Source organism: Spermophilus citellus, assembly GCF_964194105.1.
Source record: "Spermophilus citellus genome assembly, chromosome: 9".
In the NCBI taxonomy this organism is placed as follows: Eukaryota; Metazoa; Chordata; class Mammalia; order Rodentia; family Sciuridae; genus Spermophilus; species Spermophilus citellus.
Genome location: NC_138191.1, coordinates 106,005,209 through 106,023,604, shown reverse-complemented (window position 1 = coordinate 106,023,604; position 18,396 = coordinate 106,005,209). Strand labels below are relative to the sequence as shown.

The window sequence follows — 18,396 nt, the reverse complement described above, 5'->3', positions numbered from 1 at the left end:
CCATGTGGAGCCCCAACTCCAGAGCTGGAGCTGGCTCTGCTTGTCCCTTAGTGTGAATGTGTCCCTTCCCTAGGCCACACCCTTCCATCCCCCCTCCCACAGGTAGTAAGACAGGAATCAAGCTACCCTAAGCCTGAGCCTGAGAAGGGCCTGAAAGTTTCACTAAGGAGAATAGGGACCCTGAGAGTTACCAGCAAAGGATCATACACAGATTTCCATAAACAGCCTCACAGAGATGGGTTATGCCCCTGAGAGGAAGGGATAAGAGACCCTGGAGGATACCTGGATCAGGGAAGAAGCAACATGGCCTCTGAGAAGCAGCAGTGTAACGCTGACCCTCAGCTTGAAAGAGACATCTTCAAGGACAGCAGTCACTCTGGCCTATAATAAGCAAGGTGGCTTGGTACTTTAGAATGCTGTTGGACCCTGACACTGAAAGTCGAACACGAATGGCCTCACTGGGCCCCCAGTAAAAGTCCATTTGGGAATACAGACACAGCCGGCACCAATGCCTGGCGGATGGGCACCACAGCACAGATACTTTTGTGGGGGACCACCCTGAGCACCCAATCCAGCACTGCCCGCCCCAGGCAAGCTGCCCCTCATACTCTTTGCTGATGTTGGGGTGTACAACACCCAAAACTGGGGGAGTCTCCTTCAAGGAGCACCTAGGGCAAATCAGCAGGCTGATCATTCCCTGATTCATTCATGCACAGTCAGAGATTCACAGACCCCTCACACATGCCCGGAGGTAGCCATTCAGCCGGGAACAAAGCAGAGAGCCCCTGCCTATTCAGAGTTAGAAGTTTAGCGGGGAGCAAGCCATCAATGAAGCACACACATGATTTTATATGTGATTTCAATGTAACCATAAAAGAGACTTTCTCAAAGTCACAAAAGTATGGAAGGACAGAGAGAGGGGACAGAGGGAGGTCAAGGAAGGTTTCCTTGGTGAATGGGCTTGGAGATACACTCCATTCTGGGAGAAGCTAAGATTCAAAGAATGGGTGACCACAGTGACCTACAGAATCCTGCCTGCAAAGGTCACCACCTTCTAGACCTCCTCTGGGACAGGTATAGCAGTACTGTGAGGTCAGCAGGCCTTTTTTGGAGGGCATAAGTTCTGCTTGGGATGGTTTATTCATTCCCAAACAAATAGCAGCCAAATAGGGCTCCTATATGTTGGCTCAACAATAACACTTTTATTCTGTCTCAGCCTTGTTTACTTAGAGGCACAATGTGAGATTGTGGCAGCCTCAGAGTCTGTGGGTGGGGTCACAGGCAGCAAGAACATCTGTAAAAGGGACAACCAAGAGTCCAGGATGGCCCTATGGGCACAGCAAGAGCAAGGCCCCTGCAAGAGACCCAACTCTGCAAGGCTTAAAGTTCAAGGCCTCTCTCGGCCCAAAAGCTTGAGGGACAGACTCCTGGCCCCCCAACAAAGTTTAGCAGGACCAGACTTGAATCTTTGTTCTTTCCCTGACATGGAGGGGGCCAAGGAGGGTGGTGATGCCCCCAGCCACGTGCCACAGGCAGCCGCCAGCCCTAGCCCTCAAGAGCCAGCCACTGCTCCGCTAATGAGCTGCACACCACTGAGCCATGCGCTAACCAGTTCAGCCGTGTGCGCTCCAAGGCGGGAGGCCTGCACCCCCAGGACAGGGGCTGGAATGGGGTTGGCAACTGGGCTCTGGCAGGAAGTTCCTGACAACACTGGAGGTCTGCTGCGTGCAGAGGTTCTCTAAAGAAGAGGCACACATCTTCTCCTGCCAGGCCCCGAATCTCTGCACAAAGGGTTCCTGACTTAGGGAACCTCGCCCAGCTGACTGCAGGAACCTCATCCACTGTGGGCTCCTGGCTTCAATTTCAATGCAATCTAGATTCGGACTTGGTGCAGGGGGAGGGGAGGTCTTAGCTCTCAGCAGAGGACAGACCAAGTCCACTCTTCTCCCAGCACACCAGAGGGAAGGATCTCCAAAGCACTCCCATTCTGTAGGGGCTTTTTGAGTGTTCAGTCCCCTTCCTGGTCCTCTGGGGACCTCCCCCATGTCCTTCCTCCCCAGGCAGCAAAGCCATTTCCAGTTCTGTTTGGCTTTTTCCCTCCTTTCATCATCTTTTCTAATATAAGATGCTCGTTTTTCTTGGCCAGTGACAAGCATCTCACTGATATTAAGGGTCCCTGCAGTGGGAGTTGGCTCTGAAATGCCCACGAAAGAACCCCTCATGCTCACAGTTTAGCTCAGACTGGTTGCCCACCTGCCTAAGCCAGCTGCCCCACAGATGGGCTGAGCTCCAGGCTTCCCCTGCCCACCATGGGTCACCATTTGCCCCTTGCTGCCCTCCCTCCCTCACCTCCTCACACCTTAGTGGGGAATGGAACCACAGTGGCAGATTCCCCTCTGGGTTGACCTGCTCCACAGGCTCCCCGGACAGCCACAACCCACCCTGTCTGTGCTCTGTCACCCCTTTGGGCAGCTCTGAGAGGCCATGCTAGGAAAAAGCAGGCCCACTCACAGGCTCAGGCCCTGGGGTACTACCCTGCCCTGTACCCAGGCTCTCCCAGGCTAGGCAGAATAAAGGCTTGGAGCATTCCTTCCACAGCTGAGTGGGAAAAGCTGGCACATGTACGTACACATGCATACACACACACACACACACACACACACACACACACACTCTCGTGTGCGCGCACGGACACACATGCCCCTCTGTTGATGATGTTCCCTTACCCTCAAGACAGGCCATGGTCTCAAGTGTCCATCTCTGCACTAGGACTGTGATCTTACTTGGGTTAACAAGCACCCCCCCACTCCAGTCCCTGCCCAGCTGGCTGAGCCACACTGAGCAGAGTCACTTACATAAGTCCTTTACATAGCCCTCTGCCTGGCTTATTTGCTGCCCTGGATGAACTAGAATTAAGGCCGTTCAGTTCCTAGGGCAGAATCTGGATCTCCTGCTCTGCCCTGGGTTTGGCTGGGACAGCGCAGGGAGTTAGAACTCAGGTGCTGCCAGTGTTGCTGTTGCTCAGTGGCCCACGCCTGTAATCCCAGCACCTCAGAAGGCTGAGACAAGAGAATCACAAGTTCAAAGCCAGATTTAGCAATGAAAGACACTAAGCAACTCAGTGAGACCCTGTCTCTAAATAAAATACAAAATAGGGCTGGGGATGTGGCTCAGTGGTTGAGTGTCCCCAAGTTCAATACCCCCGCCGTGCCAAAAAAAGAACCCAGGTGTTCCATAACCTGCTCCTCCAGTAGCCAGGAGCAAGTCACTTCTACTCTCCGTATCTCAGCATCCCTATCTAACCAGGGGATTGGTTAGGTGCCTGCTAGAGACCTGAGAGACGCAAGGCAGCCTCCATAGGTCTCCCAGGGTTCTGTGGCTCCACCCCACCTGCAATTTGGCTATTTCTGACTTTTCCCCTGCATTTTCTGTTAGTTTCTACTAGCTTTCTAGATTACTTAAAAAAATGTTTTGTCTTTTTTTTTCTTTCCCTGTTTATAAAAGAACAAGCTTCCCAGTGAATTGGGAGGATAAGACAGGAGGACCACAAGTTCAAGGCCAGCCTCAGCAATCAAGCGAAGCCCTAAACAACTCAGCAAGATCCTGTCTCTAAATAAAATACAAAATGGGCTGGGGATGTGGCTCAGTGGTAGAGCACTCCTGTATACACACACACACACACACACACACACACCCCTCTGGTATAAAAAAAAAAAAAAAGTACAACAAGCTTATCACAAAGATTTGGAAAGTTCAAAAGCGTAACGAGGAAAACAGTGGCCAGGCCCCCAGTGGTAACCATGACCAACGTGAGGAAGGATGCCCTCCTTTCTTCCACATGCAACATGGAAGCCCAACCTTCTGTCCTGCATGATGATTACTCTGGCTGGGGACTCCCACCCTCCTCCATCCCGTGGATATTTCTGTGAATTGTGAACTCCCTCCTCCTGATTTGGGTGGACACAGAGGAATCCTGGAGCTGCCCTAGTGGGGCAGCCCCATGGGGACCCAGCAGGCTTCTTGTTTAGGACTCTCTAGCCCGGGTTGCTCGTGGGATGAAATCCCATCCAAGACAAACTTTATGAAGGAGAACGGGCAAGACCTCACATCCCAGACTGACTCTGAGCCAAATCAGATCACTGGCAACTTTCTCTGAGCCCCAGTGGGGAATTTGAGTGGAACAGTCATTACAGTAAATTGTGCTGCCTCAGAAGACCTCGTGACCGCCCCCTCGGCACCGCTTGGGTCTTGTTCCCCCAAGTTTTCTCCCATCAGGCCAGGAGCAAGGATGGCCCTTAGGCAGTACCTGCCACGCAATGACAGGGAGTTCTGTCCTCCACCTGCATGACACTGATTGGGACCAGAGAGAGATTCAGCCTGGCCTCGGTCACCTGGATGTGAGATAGTCAGGGGCTGGGGGTGGAGAAGCAGGACCAGAGGAACATCTACCCCAGGGTTCTGAGTGCTTCCTGCTTCAAGGAAAACTTAGAGCAACTCTGGGTCCCTCCAGGCTCCAGGTGCCTGCAGAGTCCTGACTTCCTGTAGCAGGTAAGAGAGGCAAAGATATGCCTCTGGCTGTTTCGTCACAGAGCCCTGATTGGCAGAGAGTGACCTGCCAATTTTGCAAGCAGTACACAGAAGATTGGCATCCAGGCATGCCAGGCTCCACTCCAGCCCTAGGGAGAGTGATGGAGGATACTGGGTGGGCCCTGGGCCCTGCCCACGCCCTCACCTTTCTTCCTGAAGAAGCCCAGCAGCTTTGGGAGACTGGGAGGAACTGCCCTGCCCTGCACTGAGGTAGCTGTGGGCGGCCGATGCCCTCGTTGGTTGGCAGCAAGCTGGCACTCTGGGAAGTGGCTTTGGTTCTTGACCCTAGCAGTACTGAGGTTCGGGGGCAGCTCTGCACAATGCTTCTCCCAAACACAACCCACATTGCCTCAGAGGACATTCCTTCTCTTGCCTTCGGAAGGTCAAGTCAGGATGTCCCATAGAAGAGAAGGATGGCTTTCCCAGTCCCCTCACCCTCGCCACCATCAGCTTCCTTGTGCTTGACATCCCTGCCCATCCCCAATTTCCAGGGACAAGGACACACCAGCTCCCACCCACTGTGGGCACTTGCCCTAGACACTGGCAAACGTTCCATGGGGTCTCTCTCCTCCTGGCTGAGACTCTTGCCCATCCCCTTCCCCCAGCCCTCACCACTGAGCCCATGTACCACATCCCCCTGCTCCCTCACTCACTCTCCCCATAGGAGTAACTGCCGTGGCACAGACAATGAGGCTGTATTGATTAGTACAATTCCTGGGCACCTCCGGCCCGTCTCCCCGGGAGCTAGGACAATGCAGCTTTGATACTCGGAGCAGATTCTCAGCAGGTCCTTGGGCTGGGGGAGCCCTCACACCCCCTCTTGCCTCCCCCTTGCCCCCACCACACAGCTAACTCTTCTTGCACTCCTTTGCACAGTTGCAACTTTCTGGGTCACTTTTGCTGGTGTCTGTCTCACTCACTGGCTGTGCCAGCCCCTCCCTGGCATAGACCACTCAGCCCCTCTCCCTACCACCAGCCCAGCCTCCAAGCCTGCCTGGAACCAGGGAGGGGACTCGACCTTCTGGAAGGTGATGACTGACCTGTTCTGGGGAAGAGGGGGCCACAGGTCCATGTGCCGCAGCCATCCCAGGGTGAGCGCTTGAAGCGCTCGTGTCTCCGCCGCTCATTCACACCTCTGCCAGCTCCAGCGTGACACTGACGCATCCCCTGCCTCTCCCACTGCCGGGCTGGGCAGCGTCAATTACTTTCACCTCATCTCCTCCCGAAGCTCTGCCTACCCCCTTCCCCGGCCCTCCCCCTCCGGCCAGTCCCCACACCGCCAGGCGCGGGTGCTAGAGAAGGAGGCGTGGGGTTTGTTGTGTTTTTCCCTTGTTCCAAGCAAGTTACTAGAACAAAACACACAGACACACTCACTCTAACCACAGAGTGGGGCAGGGCAGGCGCAGGAGAGGGTGACAGGATGGCTTATTCTCTTCTCAGAGCTGGCCTTGGGGCCCAGAGGTTCAGTGAGCCCACAGGCCTGGCACTGGTGGGCTCCTGGCAGGTAGGTGGGTGCTGATGAGCAATAGGCATTGGAGATGGTGCCAGGGCAGGATGATGCCGGGCATGGTCCACAGGACACCACCCGAGCACCTCAGACTCCTTAGAGTGGTACAGACTGGGAAATATTGGGTTCTATAGCTGTACTTGTCCCCTGGGAGTTGGGGAACCCCCCCCTTAACCAGCCTAGGCAACTCGGTGTCCTCAGAGGAAAATGTGACTGACCATGCAACAAAACGCTGACCTAGTGACCTATGCCATCTCCTGTCCAAAGAAAGACGGCATTAGTCAAGACAGTGGTCACCAGAGTGTGACCTGTAGGGATTTGTACTGTATTGCCCAGAACCCAAGGGGCATATTTGGGAGTTTGTGCTGCCTGTGCTGAATGATCCTGGCAGTGACTCCATGAGTATGGTGGGATGTCACTCAGACCCATCCAATTCTTCTCTGAGGTCACACTCACTGGTCAGTCCCTAGCTGGTGCCCAGACACAAGCCAGAGGCTAGGAAGGTGGCCATCAGTGTTCTGAGAAAGTATAAGTCCCTCTGGAGATTGATGACGCCCGAAAGCCTGATATATAGCAGGATCTTTGCAGTATCTATCACACGGAGGCACGCATGAATCCCGGTACAAGGACAGCTTTTCTGTGAGTGTAAGACCCCGTGGGGAATATGGGAAATATTGTCTAGGGAGAAATGACATTTTGAAAAATGGCACAGGCTTTGTACTCAGACAAGCTTCAGCTCTGCCAGGCTCTCGCTGTATATAACCACAGGCAAATTACTTAATATGTCTAGTCTCAGTTTCTGCATCTCTAAAATGGGGATAATGTCCGCCAATCATTGAATCTAGTGAGCAATAGTAATAATAGTAATAGATAATATATATTAAGGGCTTACTATGAGCCAGGTTCTGCCTTAAACACTTTACATATACTAATACACTTAGTCCTCCCAATAGCCTCAGGTGAAAGGCACGTTAGTCTCTCTGGAGGGAGGAAGGTGGGGAAGGCCCTAGCAAGTCTAAGCATGGCCTCAGACTGCATCAGCTGAGCTGCTCACTAGGCCAGCCTCATGCAGTCAGGTCCCCAAACACACTCCCCTGACTTCTTGCAGGCATAGACTGAGGGCCAAGGCCCTTGGCTTCAGGAAGACCCAGTCACCCATGATGCCCAAATGCTCACTTCCACCCAGGGTGGGCTCTGGGCTCTGGCTGCCTTGGCCTGGGCTGGGTGCCCAGAACAGGCAGGCCTGGCTGGATGGCTTTCCCTGGCTCTGGCCATGGGGACAAGAGGCAGCGGCCCAGCTGGGCCCTGGCCGTAATGAGGCCTCATTAGTGGGATCCAGCTGCTCCAGCCCCACTTAGGGAGGCTGACTCCCCCAGCCCCTGCCTCTGACTTTTCTTAATAAGAGTGGGCATGCCTCCAGAGGGGCAAGGAGTCTAGGGGCTTTATTGTCCCCTGTGACTCTGGAGGGAAAGGCCCGCTGAGCTAGGACTAAGGAGTGCTCGGAATGGGGGGGCAGGCTGGGGAAGTGAGGCTGTGTGGCTGAGTACATGGGCCAGAAGGAAGGCGGGAGGGGAGGGAGGGTAAGGTCCTAGCGCCATGAAGCCTGAGGAAGCCAGGGCCTGTTCCTCTGAATCTAGATATTCCACTGCACTGGAAAGGTGTATCTGCTCATCTAGGTTCAGCAGAAGACCATGGCTCAGGCTGTCCTAGTCGGGACAGCAGCTCCTCATATAGACCTCATAAGGAGATATGAGAGTGCCCACTACATGCCAGTCCCTGAGCAAGAAGAGCACCTAATGCACGCTAGGACCTGCATGAGCAGAGAACCCACTGTGTGCCAAGTCCATTGCTGGAAGAATACACATCATGTGGCATGTATGTGCCAGGACAGTGCCCATGTGTGCCAGGTCTAATGCTGAGAGAGCTCTCACTATGTGTCTACTCCATGCCAAGTGAACCCCTGTGCTACATCCTATGCTAGATGAGTACCCTGTGTATGCCAATTTCCATGCCAGGAGAGGACCCAACGTACGCCCATCCTGAGCTGGGGGAGCACCTGCTGTGCACCTGGCACTGTGCTAGATGAGTGCCCACTGGGTGGCAGACTCTATACTAAGGAAGTGCCCAAGGTGTGCCAAGTCGGTACTAATTGAACATGTGCCACATGCCAAGACTTGTGCTAAGTGAGTGCCCAGGGGTAACAGGCCCTCTACAAAGAGTGCCCAATGTGTGCCAAGCTCTGTGCTCAGTGACTTCACAATGTGTGCCAAGCCTATACTCGTTGAGCACTTGCTGCATGCCAAGACTGGACTGGGTGAGCACCCACTGTGTGCCAGGTCCTGTGATGGATTGTGCAGATAAGAGGTACAGAAACCCTCATGTGAAAGCATAAGAGAACAGGGCAGGGAGTGGCAGGCCCAATGGCCACAGAGCCTTCTGGGATTTATGTACTCTGGCACCCAGAGCCCTAGCGCCAGAGTGACTGTGCTCTTATTTATCATGAGGCTGCTGAGAGGCAAAGGTAACCAATGTCTTCAGAGATATGGGCAGAAGCTAAGGCCCTGGCTGAGCCACTGGCTTCAGGAAGACCCAGTCACCCATGATGCTCCTGGGTGTGAGGCTCACCACAGGCAAGGGGACTGAGACAGCCAGCTTGGCTTCAGATAGTCCTGCCCTGGGCTCCCCTCCTCCAGTTCCTGTCCTTTGAGACCCAGGCATCTCTGCTGCCCTACACGTATACAGAGGCCTTAGGTCTCCAAGGAAGGTCCACTCCACCCATCCCCGGTGCCCCCAAGCATCCCAGCTGCTCCCAGGCTTGGAGGCACCCTGGCCAGCTGGGTTCTTGCACGGCCCTGTCCTAGGAGCTGCTGAGGCGTGAGGGAGGCAGCTGAGCTGGCCTGGCAGAGACCATCTGGGCTAGGAGTTGGGGGAGAGACACGTGCAGCAAGCATGTGGGCCTGGGCACGTGCTGGGAAGTGACTTGCTCCTCCATGGGGCACCTGCTCCAGAGCCTGGCAGAAGCTCTATGTCTGTTCACATTGAGGAGACCTTATTGGCTCAGGTCCTCATACCTGAACCTGAAGTAAAAGGCAAAAGAAGTGAGGTCCCCATGATAGGGGCTAGCTGCTCACTCCCGACATATCAGGGCACAAACAGGGTACTAGAAACCACAGAGAACTGGGAAGGTCCAAGTGCCGTCAGTTTACATGCACACCCATCATTACCCTCTCTTCTGACCTACCATGGACCATGGCATCCAAAGAGGGAGCATGTCAGAATGGAACTTCCTCAGTCACTTGCCCTTAGAAAGACATAAACACCTAATAAGTGCTGACTTAGCTCCTACATCAGTTAGCAGAGACAGGGCTTGGCAGGGGCTGACCTCAGAGGCTGTATCCTAGTGACAAGCACTGAATGGAGTGCTTCAGTTCTAAACTGGGACCCAAGAATAGCGTAGTCCAAGGTCATCAGCAGAACTGAAAAAAGAGGCAGGAATAGAATCTCCAAGCAACCACTGGGGGTGCCCATGGGACAGATGCTATGAGCCTCAAACACAGCAGTGGGCAGAAGCCAAAGGGCAGAGGGCATAGAGAAAAGCAAGCCTCGGCTATCTTTAGGCACATCCTGGTGCTGGGAACAGTGGTCCCAAGGCAGCGTTCTCTTCACAGACAGCCTGGCCAGTCTGGCCAGAGAATACGGTCCAGGAAGCCCAGCCAAGGCAGGGATTGTGGGACCTCGTAATTCATGCTCTCCATGCCGCCCATATGGGCCCCCCATCTCTCCTGCCTGTCTACTCTAGCCCTTCCAGGGTCACTCTAGAGAAGAACACTCATGGAGTGCTCAGAAGGTGTCCTGGGTGCACAGGGCTCAGAACCTCCATAGCAGGAAGGGGCAGAGCCACGACCCACTTTCTTCTTAGGCCCATGGCAATTCCAAACCTTCTTGGGGGAAACCAGGGACCTTGTTTGCATTCTAACACAGCATTCATTCCTAGCAAATGTTCAGGTCATAAGCCCTTCATCTGTGCCCATTTCTGAGGATCCAGGGTGGCTCAGGAACACCTTCAGATGCTCCAATCAGGAGCAGCTGCTCAAAGCAGCTTTGAGGGGCTGGATGAGAGGGTGCATCCTGGAAGTTCAGGACAGGGCTGGAGCAAACCGCCCAGTCCCCTCCCTCAAATCATTCCCTGGACCAGGTAAGTACTTGAATTCAGAAACGTTGGGTGAGAGACAGGTTTAGTCTGGGGAAGGCTCAGCAGAGACCTCCGACCAATCAGTTTTCAGATGAATGAGAGAAGCAATGGAAGGCACCAGTGGGGAGAGAATTTCATGAGGGAGGGACTGTCCTCAATCACAGGCTTCCTCCCCTGACAGCTGCCCAGTCTGGCTTGTCCCTGGGGCAAGATCCCAAGAGAAAAATACAACCCTGGCCTTCTGGATAGGAAGTGACATCTTTTTCCTTGTTCCTCTTCTGGTGCCAACCTGCTCCATCCATCAATAAGCGTTGCTCCCTCTAAAACCTCACCGAGCCCTTGTTTCTCAAAGGCCTCATCACCACCTCTCATGTGCTCTGAGACAGAGGGTAAAGGAAGGGCCATGGCTTGAGGAAGAGGAATAGGAAGATTTTCTTGGAAGCCTCAGGAGAGGAATCAAGGGAAACGTTCTTTTCTTAACATTTTGGAGTAAGAAGGAAACAGAGAAGTAAAGAAAAAACAGACAGATGTGAGGACCCCTTGGTCAACACATACTGAACATGTCCTGTGGCACAGCACTGGGTGGGTGTGTAAGTGGCCTCCTGTCCTCCCAGCAGGCTGAGCTGTGTCCTCTTAAGAGCACATCTTGTGACGAGGACAGGGGAATGTGCCTCCTGCCTCTTAGCAGGCCTCTGCAGGGTCTGGGTCTGTGGTGGAACCTGTCCTTCTGTGGGCCTGGAGCCTGCTTCTGTCTAACATTCTGGGTGAGGGGCTGCCTGGCTGGGCCTGGGGCAGCCTGCACATGTAGGAACCTGCACATGCTGCCCCATGGAGGCTCCTGGGCCCTCTGGTCATGGAAAACAGCTGGAGGGAGGTTACGGGGCAGTGCATGTCACAGCCCTCCCACCCCCCAGAGTCCGACCCTTGTACTCACCAACATCCCTTTGGCACCTTTTCCTACCATGGTGGCAGTGGTTTGGGGTCTCTGAAGACCAGATCACACTTACAAGTTCTGCTTCCAGCACCTTTTAGACCACGGACCTCAAGAGCTGTGGAGAAAGTAGAGAGTGAGGTGAGGCCCTGGCTGGGGCAGGCCACACATGGACCTTGGAACTCTCCAGGAACAGGTAGCAGAGAACCCCACACCATCAGCTGAGGCCCTATGTCGCTCCCACCCTGGCCCGCCCCTCTGCCAGGTCACTCCTCATCCTGCTGTCTTCTGGATGACTCTCAGGTCCAGCCCCTTCCCAGATCTCCCTCCAACCCTTCCCCTGGATCTCTTATTCTCCAGGCTTCCTGTCCCAATGGGCAAAGGTCTATTTTTGACTCTCCAGATGCCCAATCCTATAAAAGATAAAAAACGAACACAAAACTGGGATGGGGTCCAAGTCCTTCATCATCTGTGTGAATGGCCACAACCTTTCCCAGGAGGGGAGTCAGCTCCGGCCAGCACTTGCTCCCCAACCTCAGCCCAGCTAGGCAGTCCTTCTCCACCCTGAGGCCACTTGGCCACTTGGCTTGGGCTCCAGGGTGACGGAGCTTCTTGCTGCGTAACTCATTTACTCTAGACACACCAGACATACCAGGTGTAGTCATGCGCCTTTCTTTTGCTCTGGCTGTGCCCAATTTTACAACACCTTCCCTCAGGAGCAATTCTGCAAGTCTTTTAGGTCTGGACTTAAACATCACCTCCTCTCCATAGCCCTTCTGGACACTTCCCCCACCAGCATGAACAAACTGCTTCCTCCTTTCTGTTTTGTGCAGGTTACTACTAGTGCTCTTATCATCTCATATTACACTTATTTGCTTTTAAGTCAATCAAGCACAAGTAGGTGAGTCCCTGAGGCCTTGTAACTGGGCTTCCTTCACCCCACTGTTCCCAGCACCTAGCACAGTGCTAAGCTAGTAAGAAGTGTTGGTTGAGCTGAAATGAAGGGTAATGGACAGGGCCAAGGCATGTGAATGTGGCCCAGGTCAGCCTGGGATCTTATAGGAGGCACCTACAAGGCCATGCAGGAAGGTGAGTTGGTGAGGGTGGCAGACATGCGGAAGGAGCCAATCACATGGCAATGATCGTGCAATTTTTATTGAATGTGAGATGTGGAGAAAAAAGAATCAACCTTCAGAGAGACTTAAAGAACTCCCGTGGGTCAGATGGGTGAGGAGACACCCTCCGTAGGGCCAAGGAGGATTTGGCTGTCTCTGAGCCCTTCCCTTCCTTCTCAAGGGGCAGACTCCACTCTAAAGGCTATTCCAGGTCACTCTGTCTCACCTGTCAAGGGCCACCTCTCACCCACAGGAAGTTATTAAAAGGCTGTGGGAGAGGTAAGGACCTCTTTGCCTATGCAAATCTGGTCTTGACTTCCTTATGCCATTTGCCCTGGCCATTTGGTCTCATGCAGGGCCTTCTCCTTAGGGCAGTTTCTCTAGTCACTGACCCAGGCTGGCCTCTGCCTCTCAAAATGTCTCCTAAAGACGCCCTGCTCATGGCTTTTGTATTCTGGAGGCAGTTGGGAATAGAGAGGGCTGTGTCCTTCATAAGGGGATATACCCTTGTCTTCCTCAACCACTGTACCCCTGAACCCACTTTCTTGCTGTAAACTCTGGCTAGATTTGACTTCCCTAAAGCTATTTCCCTTCAGGCAAGGAGTAATAATGACAATGGTGATAGTAATAGTAATGATAGCAGATGGCATTACTATAGGCCCTCATGGGTCAGGTGAGTGACAAAGAACACTCTGTTGTGGGACTTCAACCACAGTGTTCTCATTCAGGTTACCCCAGAGACTGACTTGGAGAGATTACAGGCCTGGCCTACAGTGGGGGCCTGAGTGAGCTTTTCAGACCTGACATCTGGAGTTAGGGATGTTGCTCAGTGGCAGAACACTTGCCCAGCATGTGTGAGAGTCTGGGTTCTATTCCCAGTAATGCAAAAGCAATTAAAGAACATCTCTGACTGGGGGACCAGCCACACCCAAAATCTAGGACCTGGTAGGTCTGGGCTGGATTCTGGCTCTGCCAGTCACTAGGTACATGATTCCAAGTGTTGCTTAATCTCGTTTTTTGTTTTTGTATTGGGGATTGAACCCAGGAGTGCTCTATCACTGAGCTACATCCCCAGCCAATAATTGTAGTTGGATACAATACCTTTATTTTATTTATATATTTTTATGTGGTGCTAAGGATTGAACCCAGCACCTTGCACATACTAGGAGAGCTCTACACCACTGAGCCACAATCCCAGCACCCCCATCCCTTTTTATCTTTGATTTTGAGACAGGGTCTTGCTAAATTGCTGAGGCTGATCTTAAACTTGTGCTCCTCCTGCCTCAGTCTCCTGAATTGCCGGGATTACAGGTGTGCACTGCTCCCAGCCTGTTTAACCTCTTTGAGCCTTAGTTTTCTCAGTCTTGGAAGTGGGGCTAATCATTCCACAAATTCTGAAGTTTCTGCCTCATTTTTGTTTCTACTACAAGGCCTCCACATTTTCTTCCCCTCCAATCTGTTAATCTCTCCAAGTCCCAAAGTTCTGGTTCCCTGTGATAGTTCTCCATAGCCCACAGGATATGGCCTACATTGCTTAGCAAGGCATTTAAGGCTGGTCACAACTAAATTCATTTATTCAACAAATACTAATTGCAGGTCTGCTCTGGGCCAGACCTTTGTTAGGTCAAGAACTCAAAGGTCTCTGCTCTCCTGCAGCTTACACTGGGTGAAAAGCTGAATGAGTGCCACTGATGATTCAAACTAAATAATTACAGATTGAGATAAAGGGTGTGATGGAGAAAGATCCTTTTTTTTTTTTTTAAAGAGAGAGTGAGAGAGGAGAGAGAGAGAGAGAGAATTTTTAATATTTATTTTTTAGTTCTCGGCGGACACAACATCTTTGTTGGTATGTGGTGCTGAGGATCGAACCCGGGCCGCACGCATGCCAGACGAGCGTGCTACTGCTTGAGTCACATCCCCAGCCCCGAGAAAGATCCTTTTATGGATCTCTATAGCAGGTCTGAGAGTCAGAAAGGCTTCCCTGAGGAAGAGATGTTTAAGGGCCAGAAGGAGTTAATTAGGCAAAGGGGAGATAGAAAGGAAAATAAGGGAGGCAAATGGAGAAAATGAAAGTATATGGGAAGGCTCACTACCCCTGGGAGGGGCTCAGGTAGCCAGGGAAAGAGGTGAAGGTGGACAAAGAAACAGGGGGAGGCCTTTAGGGTCTGGAGTTTGGTCTTCATTATAATAGTAATGGTGGCTATTGAAGGCTTTTAAGTAGAGGATCAACTGGAGGGGAAAGGATTGCTGGAATGCGCACGCACGTTGCATGCGCACGTTGCAAGAATCACCCTAGATATGGTGTGAAGAAAAGACTGGAAGGAGGCGAGAGTAGAACTCATTAGGAATGGGTCAGGCCAGAGAGGAAGGGGCTAGAATCAGGCCAGTGATGACAGGAAAGGTACACATATCTGAGAGAAATTTAGAGGATAACATGGTGGGACTTGGTGATGAATTACACTTCCAGGGGGTAGTGAAAGACAAAGAGGGGTCTCTGGTTTCTGCTAGTGCAATGAGAGGAAGCTGGTGCCAGTCCCGAGCACAAGGATACTGGTGGTGCTGCAGATCTGGAGGGCAAGAGGATCAGCTGGGTTGGACAAGCTGGCTTTGAGCCGTTTGTGAGCCACCAAGGTAGATGCTGAGAGGGCAGTCACAGTCCCCTCATTGCTGGCGTCTTTCCTCTAGACCAAGCCTTGGAGTCCTTGCTGGGAATGAAAGGTCTTTCCTGGCTTCAAGAACCTCACAGTTTAGTAGGAAGATACAGGAAGAAGCATAATCTTCATTCACTGGCATGGAGGTAGTGGAGGGGCAGTGGGAAGTGGGGAGTCTTAGTTCAGCCTGGGAGTCCAGGCCAGCTACCTATGGCCATGTTTGCCATGAGGCATTCCCAGAAGGCTCCTGTCTCCATGCCCTTGTTCAGGCAATGGCAGTGTCTCTGTCTCTCTGATACTGGGGATTTAATTTAGGGGTGCTCTACCACTGAACTACTCCCCTGACCCTTTTAAATTTTTATTTAGAGACAGGATCTTGTAAGTTGCTTAGGACCTCACTAAGTTGCTAAAGCTGGCTTTGAATTTGCAACCCTCCTGCCTCAGCCTCCTGAAATTACAGGCGACTGCCACCACAATGGATGGTGAGAAATTTAGAGGATAACATGGTGGGACTTGGTGATGAATTACACTTCCAGGCCCCCTTTTAATTTTTTTTTCCTTAATTTCGTGAAGGTATCTCACTAAGTTGCTGAGGCTGGCCTGGAATTTTCTTTTTTTTTTTTCTTTTTTTTTTTTTTTAAAGAGAGAGTGAGGAGGGAGAGAGAGAGAGAGAGAGAATTTTTAATATTTACTTTTTAGTTCTCGGCGGACACAACATCTTTGTCGGTATGTGGTGCTGAGGATCGAACCCGGGCCGCACGCATGCCAGGCGAGCGCGCTACCGCTTGAGCCACATCCCCAGCCCGTGGCCTGGAATTTTCAATCCTCCTACTTCAGCCTTCTGAGTAGCTGGGATTGCAGGTGTGCATCACCACGAGCTCTTCTCACCATTTCACCTGTATATACCCTACCTATCTTCAAAACCGGATCCAATGCCATTGTCTTCATGAAGCCTTCCTCCGTCCTCCTAGTTACTGTCAACCTTTCTACCATACCCCCCAAACACTCCATGCACTCTGACTAGTATGCTGGTCACATGTAGCGTTGCAGCATGCTTCCCTGAGTCCAAGTCTGGCTACCCCACTAATTGGAGAGCTCTTCCAGGGCAGAGGTGTGGTTCTTCTGTGTCCTCAGAGCGGTACAGCTGCAGTCCCCGCGTAGACAAGTAAGGGGGCGTTTTTTCTCTGCGGTCCTTGGAAACGCTTGGGCATGCTCAGTGTTCCCCATTAGTTTCTAGAACCATCCCCTCACCCACTACTCTTCAACCTTCTGTTGCCTCACTTTGAGGGTTTTTTTAACCTCTCAAGTTCTCTCTTTTCCCACTCCTTCCTCAACAGCCTTTATTTCCGAAGTGGTAGCAGACTGAAGCTTGCTTCAGCTAAGAAACAGACCAGGCTTTGTAAAGGAGCTGTCAGAGAGCGAGAGAGACGCGGCTCCTTTAAGAGTGATCAGAAGGGGGCGTGGCCTGCGGAAAGCAGGCCCGAAATGGGGGTGCGGCTCCTTTAAGTAGCGGCCGCCAACTACGCCTAGGCCCAGGGCCCGCGGGCAGGGGCGCGGTCATTTTTGGAGCTGCGGCCCCGCCCCGGTCGCCCCAGTTCGGTTTTAATCGGGGGACAAGGTGTGGAGGGGCGGGCGTTACATCAGCCACCACGTGTGGGCCTCTTTGCTGGCGCGGAGGAGGCGGCCCCGCCCCCGGCCCCTGCCGTGGAAAAGTACCGGGGTGCCGAGGTCCCCGCCCCCTGCCCCGCCCCCGGGCCGGCTCCGGCCCCTCCCGGCCCTCCGGGCAAGCCCCCTCCTGTCCGGCCCCGGCCTCGTCGCCTGCTCCCGCCTGGCAGTGGCCGCCCGGTGCTGGACGCCTACTGTGGGTGGGCATCCCGGGCTGCTAGGCCCGTGACCTCACCTGTGGCCGCCCGGGCTCGCCCTAGGCGCGCTCGGAATGAGGGCTGCGGTGGGGAGGGCGCAGATTTTTTCTCCAAGATAGCAGCCCCCGAAGAACTCCCGGCCCGCAGTCCCTTCCCGAAGCCACGGCCACAAAAAGAGCCCGGGGACAAAAAGAGCCCGAGGGCGCTGGGACCGTCCCTCACAGCTTTCCAAGCCACGGGCGCGCGGGAACCCGCACCCGGTTGGCGAGTGGGCTGGCAGATAGGGAGGCCGGCCGGCTGGAGGGGCCAGATAGGCAGCCAGGCCGGCCGGCGGCGAAAAAAGATAAAGCAAGAGCCAGAATTTGGGGCGCAGATCTTGCCCGCGGACTCCCGGCCCCCGGCGCAGACCCACTGGCGCCCCAGACGGACCGTGACACGCTCTGGTTCAGCGCTACCCGCACAGCCCGGAGCCAGCCGCCCCCGACCAAGCCGGCGTCTGCACACAGCGCCCCCTTTCCGAGAGTGCCTCCCCCCCCCCCCCGTTCCCGCCGGCTTCAGCGCCTAGGTGACAGCGGTGACACCCAGACGCGCGCACCTACCCCGACCTTTGCGGCGAGACAGACATCCTGGTGCGTGCACCACACTCTTACCCACAGATGCCCGCATGCATGCGCGATCACACACAACACACATACCACACGCACACGCTGGTCCCGGGGCTCAGCCCCGCAGAGCCACCAACCGCACAGACCACCTGCAGGACCGACCGAGGTGCGGGCCGCAGCATCCCTTCCCTCAGCCCCCTTACCATGCTGCAGCCCCCGGCCCAGGCGTGCTGGGTCCGCACCGCGGTGCGCCCAGGTGGCTTTCTTAAAGGGAAAGTTGCATCAGCCTCCCGAGGCTCTGTGCCGGCGCGAGTCCGCCCGCCCCGCCGCGGCTCCTCCAGAGCTTGTTGTGTTTTGGTTTCGGGGAGGCGGGGGCTAAGAGTTTGGTGAAAGTTTGGAGAGTGGAGAAGGCTTGGGAGACCTAGCCAAGTCCCTCCCCTCCCTGAACAGCTCCCCTGGCCGCTCTCCCCCCTCCCCCGTCCCATCCCCTCCCGTTTGCCGACTTCTCAGGCTCCTCCTCCCAGGGAATAAAATTACAAGTCACTCCAGCTTTCAGATGATTGATCCCCACGAACCCCTGGGAGTGGGGCTCCGCAATGGAGACCCCCTTCTCCGCCCCTACCTCACTGCCCTCCAGCTGAGGCCCTTGGAGAAAGCCGATGTCGTCCCCTTCGGGTTAGGCTGGAATGAAGCCAAAAGGCCTGGGGCACTTTGGGGGACTGGGGCTGCAGTTAGCCCGCCAGGCCCCTCTGGTCTTCTGCGCCTGCGTTTCCCCTAGAGAGAAGTCTGAGCAAACTCTGTTCCCTTAGGAGCAAAGCCGCTAGAGACTATGGGCACAGCTGGTTAAGGCCTGGGTCCTACTTAGAACCAGAGGACTGTTTCTCCACAAACTTTCTTTGGACACTGGTTTGGTCAGCCCTGCTCTGGCGGTGGTGCTACAGGGACT

General features: G+C 53.9%; 1 protein-coding gene across 7 annotated transcripts in view; it reads right to left on the bottom strand.

Moving 5' to 3' along the window:
- SLC6A9 (solute carrier family 6 member 9) overlaps positions 1-17,808 on the bottom strand; it is a gene marked incomplete at its 5' end in the record, with an annotated part of 32,074 nt that extends 14,266 nt beyond the window's left edge. For 2 of the 7 annotated variants that reach the window (XM_081305959.1, XM_081305962.1), the window contains 2 exons: positions 11,221-11,335; positions 17,654-17,808. In XM_081305959.1, the coding sequence (XP_081162085.1) occupies positions 11,221-11,250 (30 nt within the window). Of the gene's footprint in view, positions 1-5,627; positions 5,752-11,220; positions 11,336-17,653 lie in introns of those variants that run through there. The other 5 variants (XM_081305965.1, XM_081305966.1, XM_081305960.1 and 2 more) reach the window with 4 other exon arrangements.
- Positions 17,809-18,396: the final 588 nt, after the last annotated feature.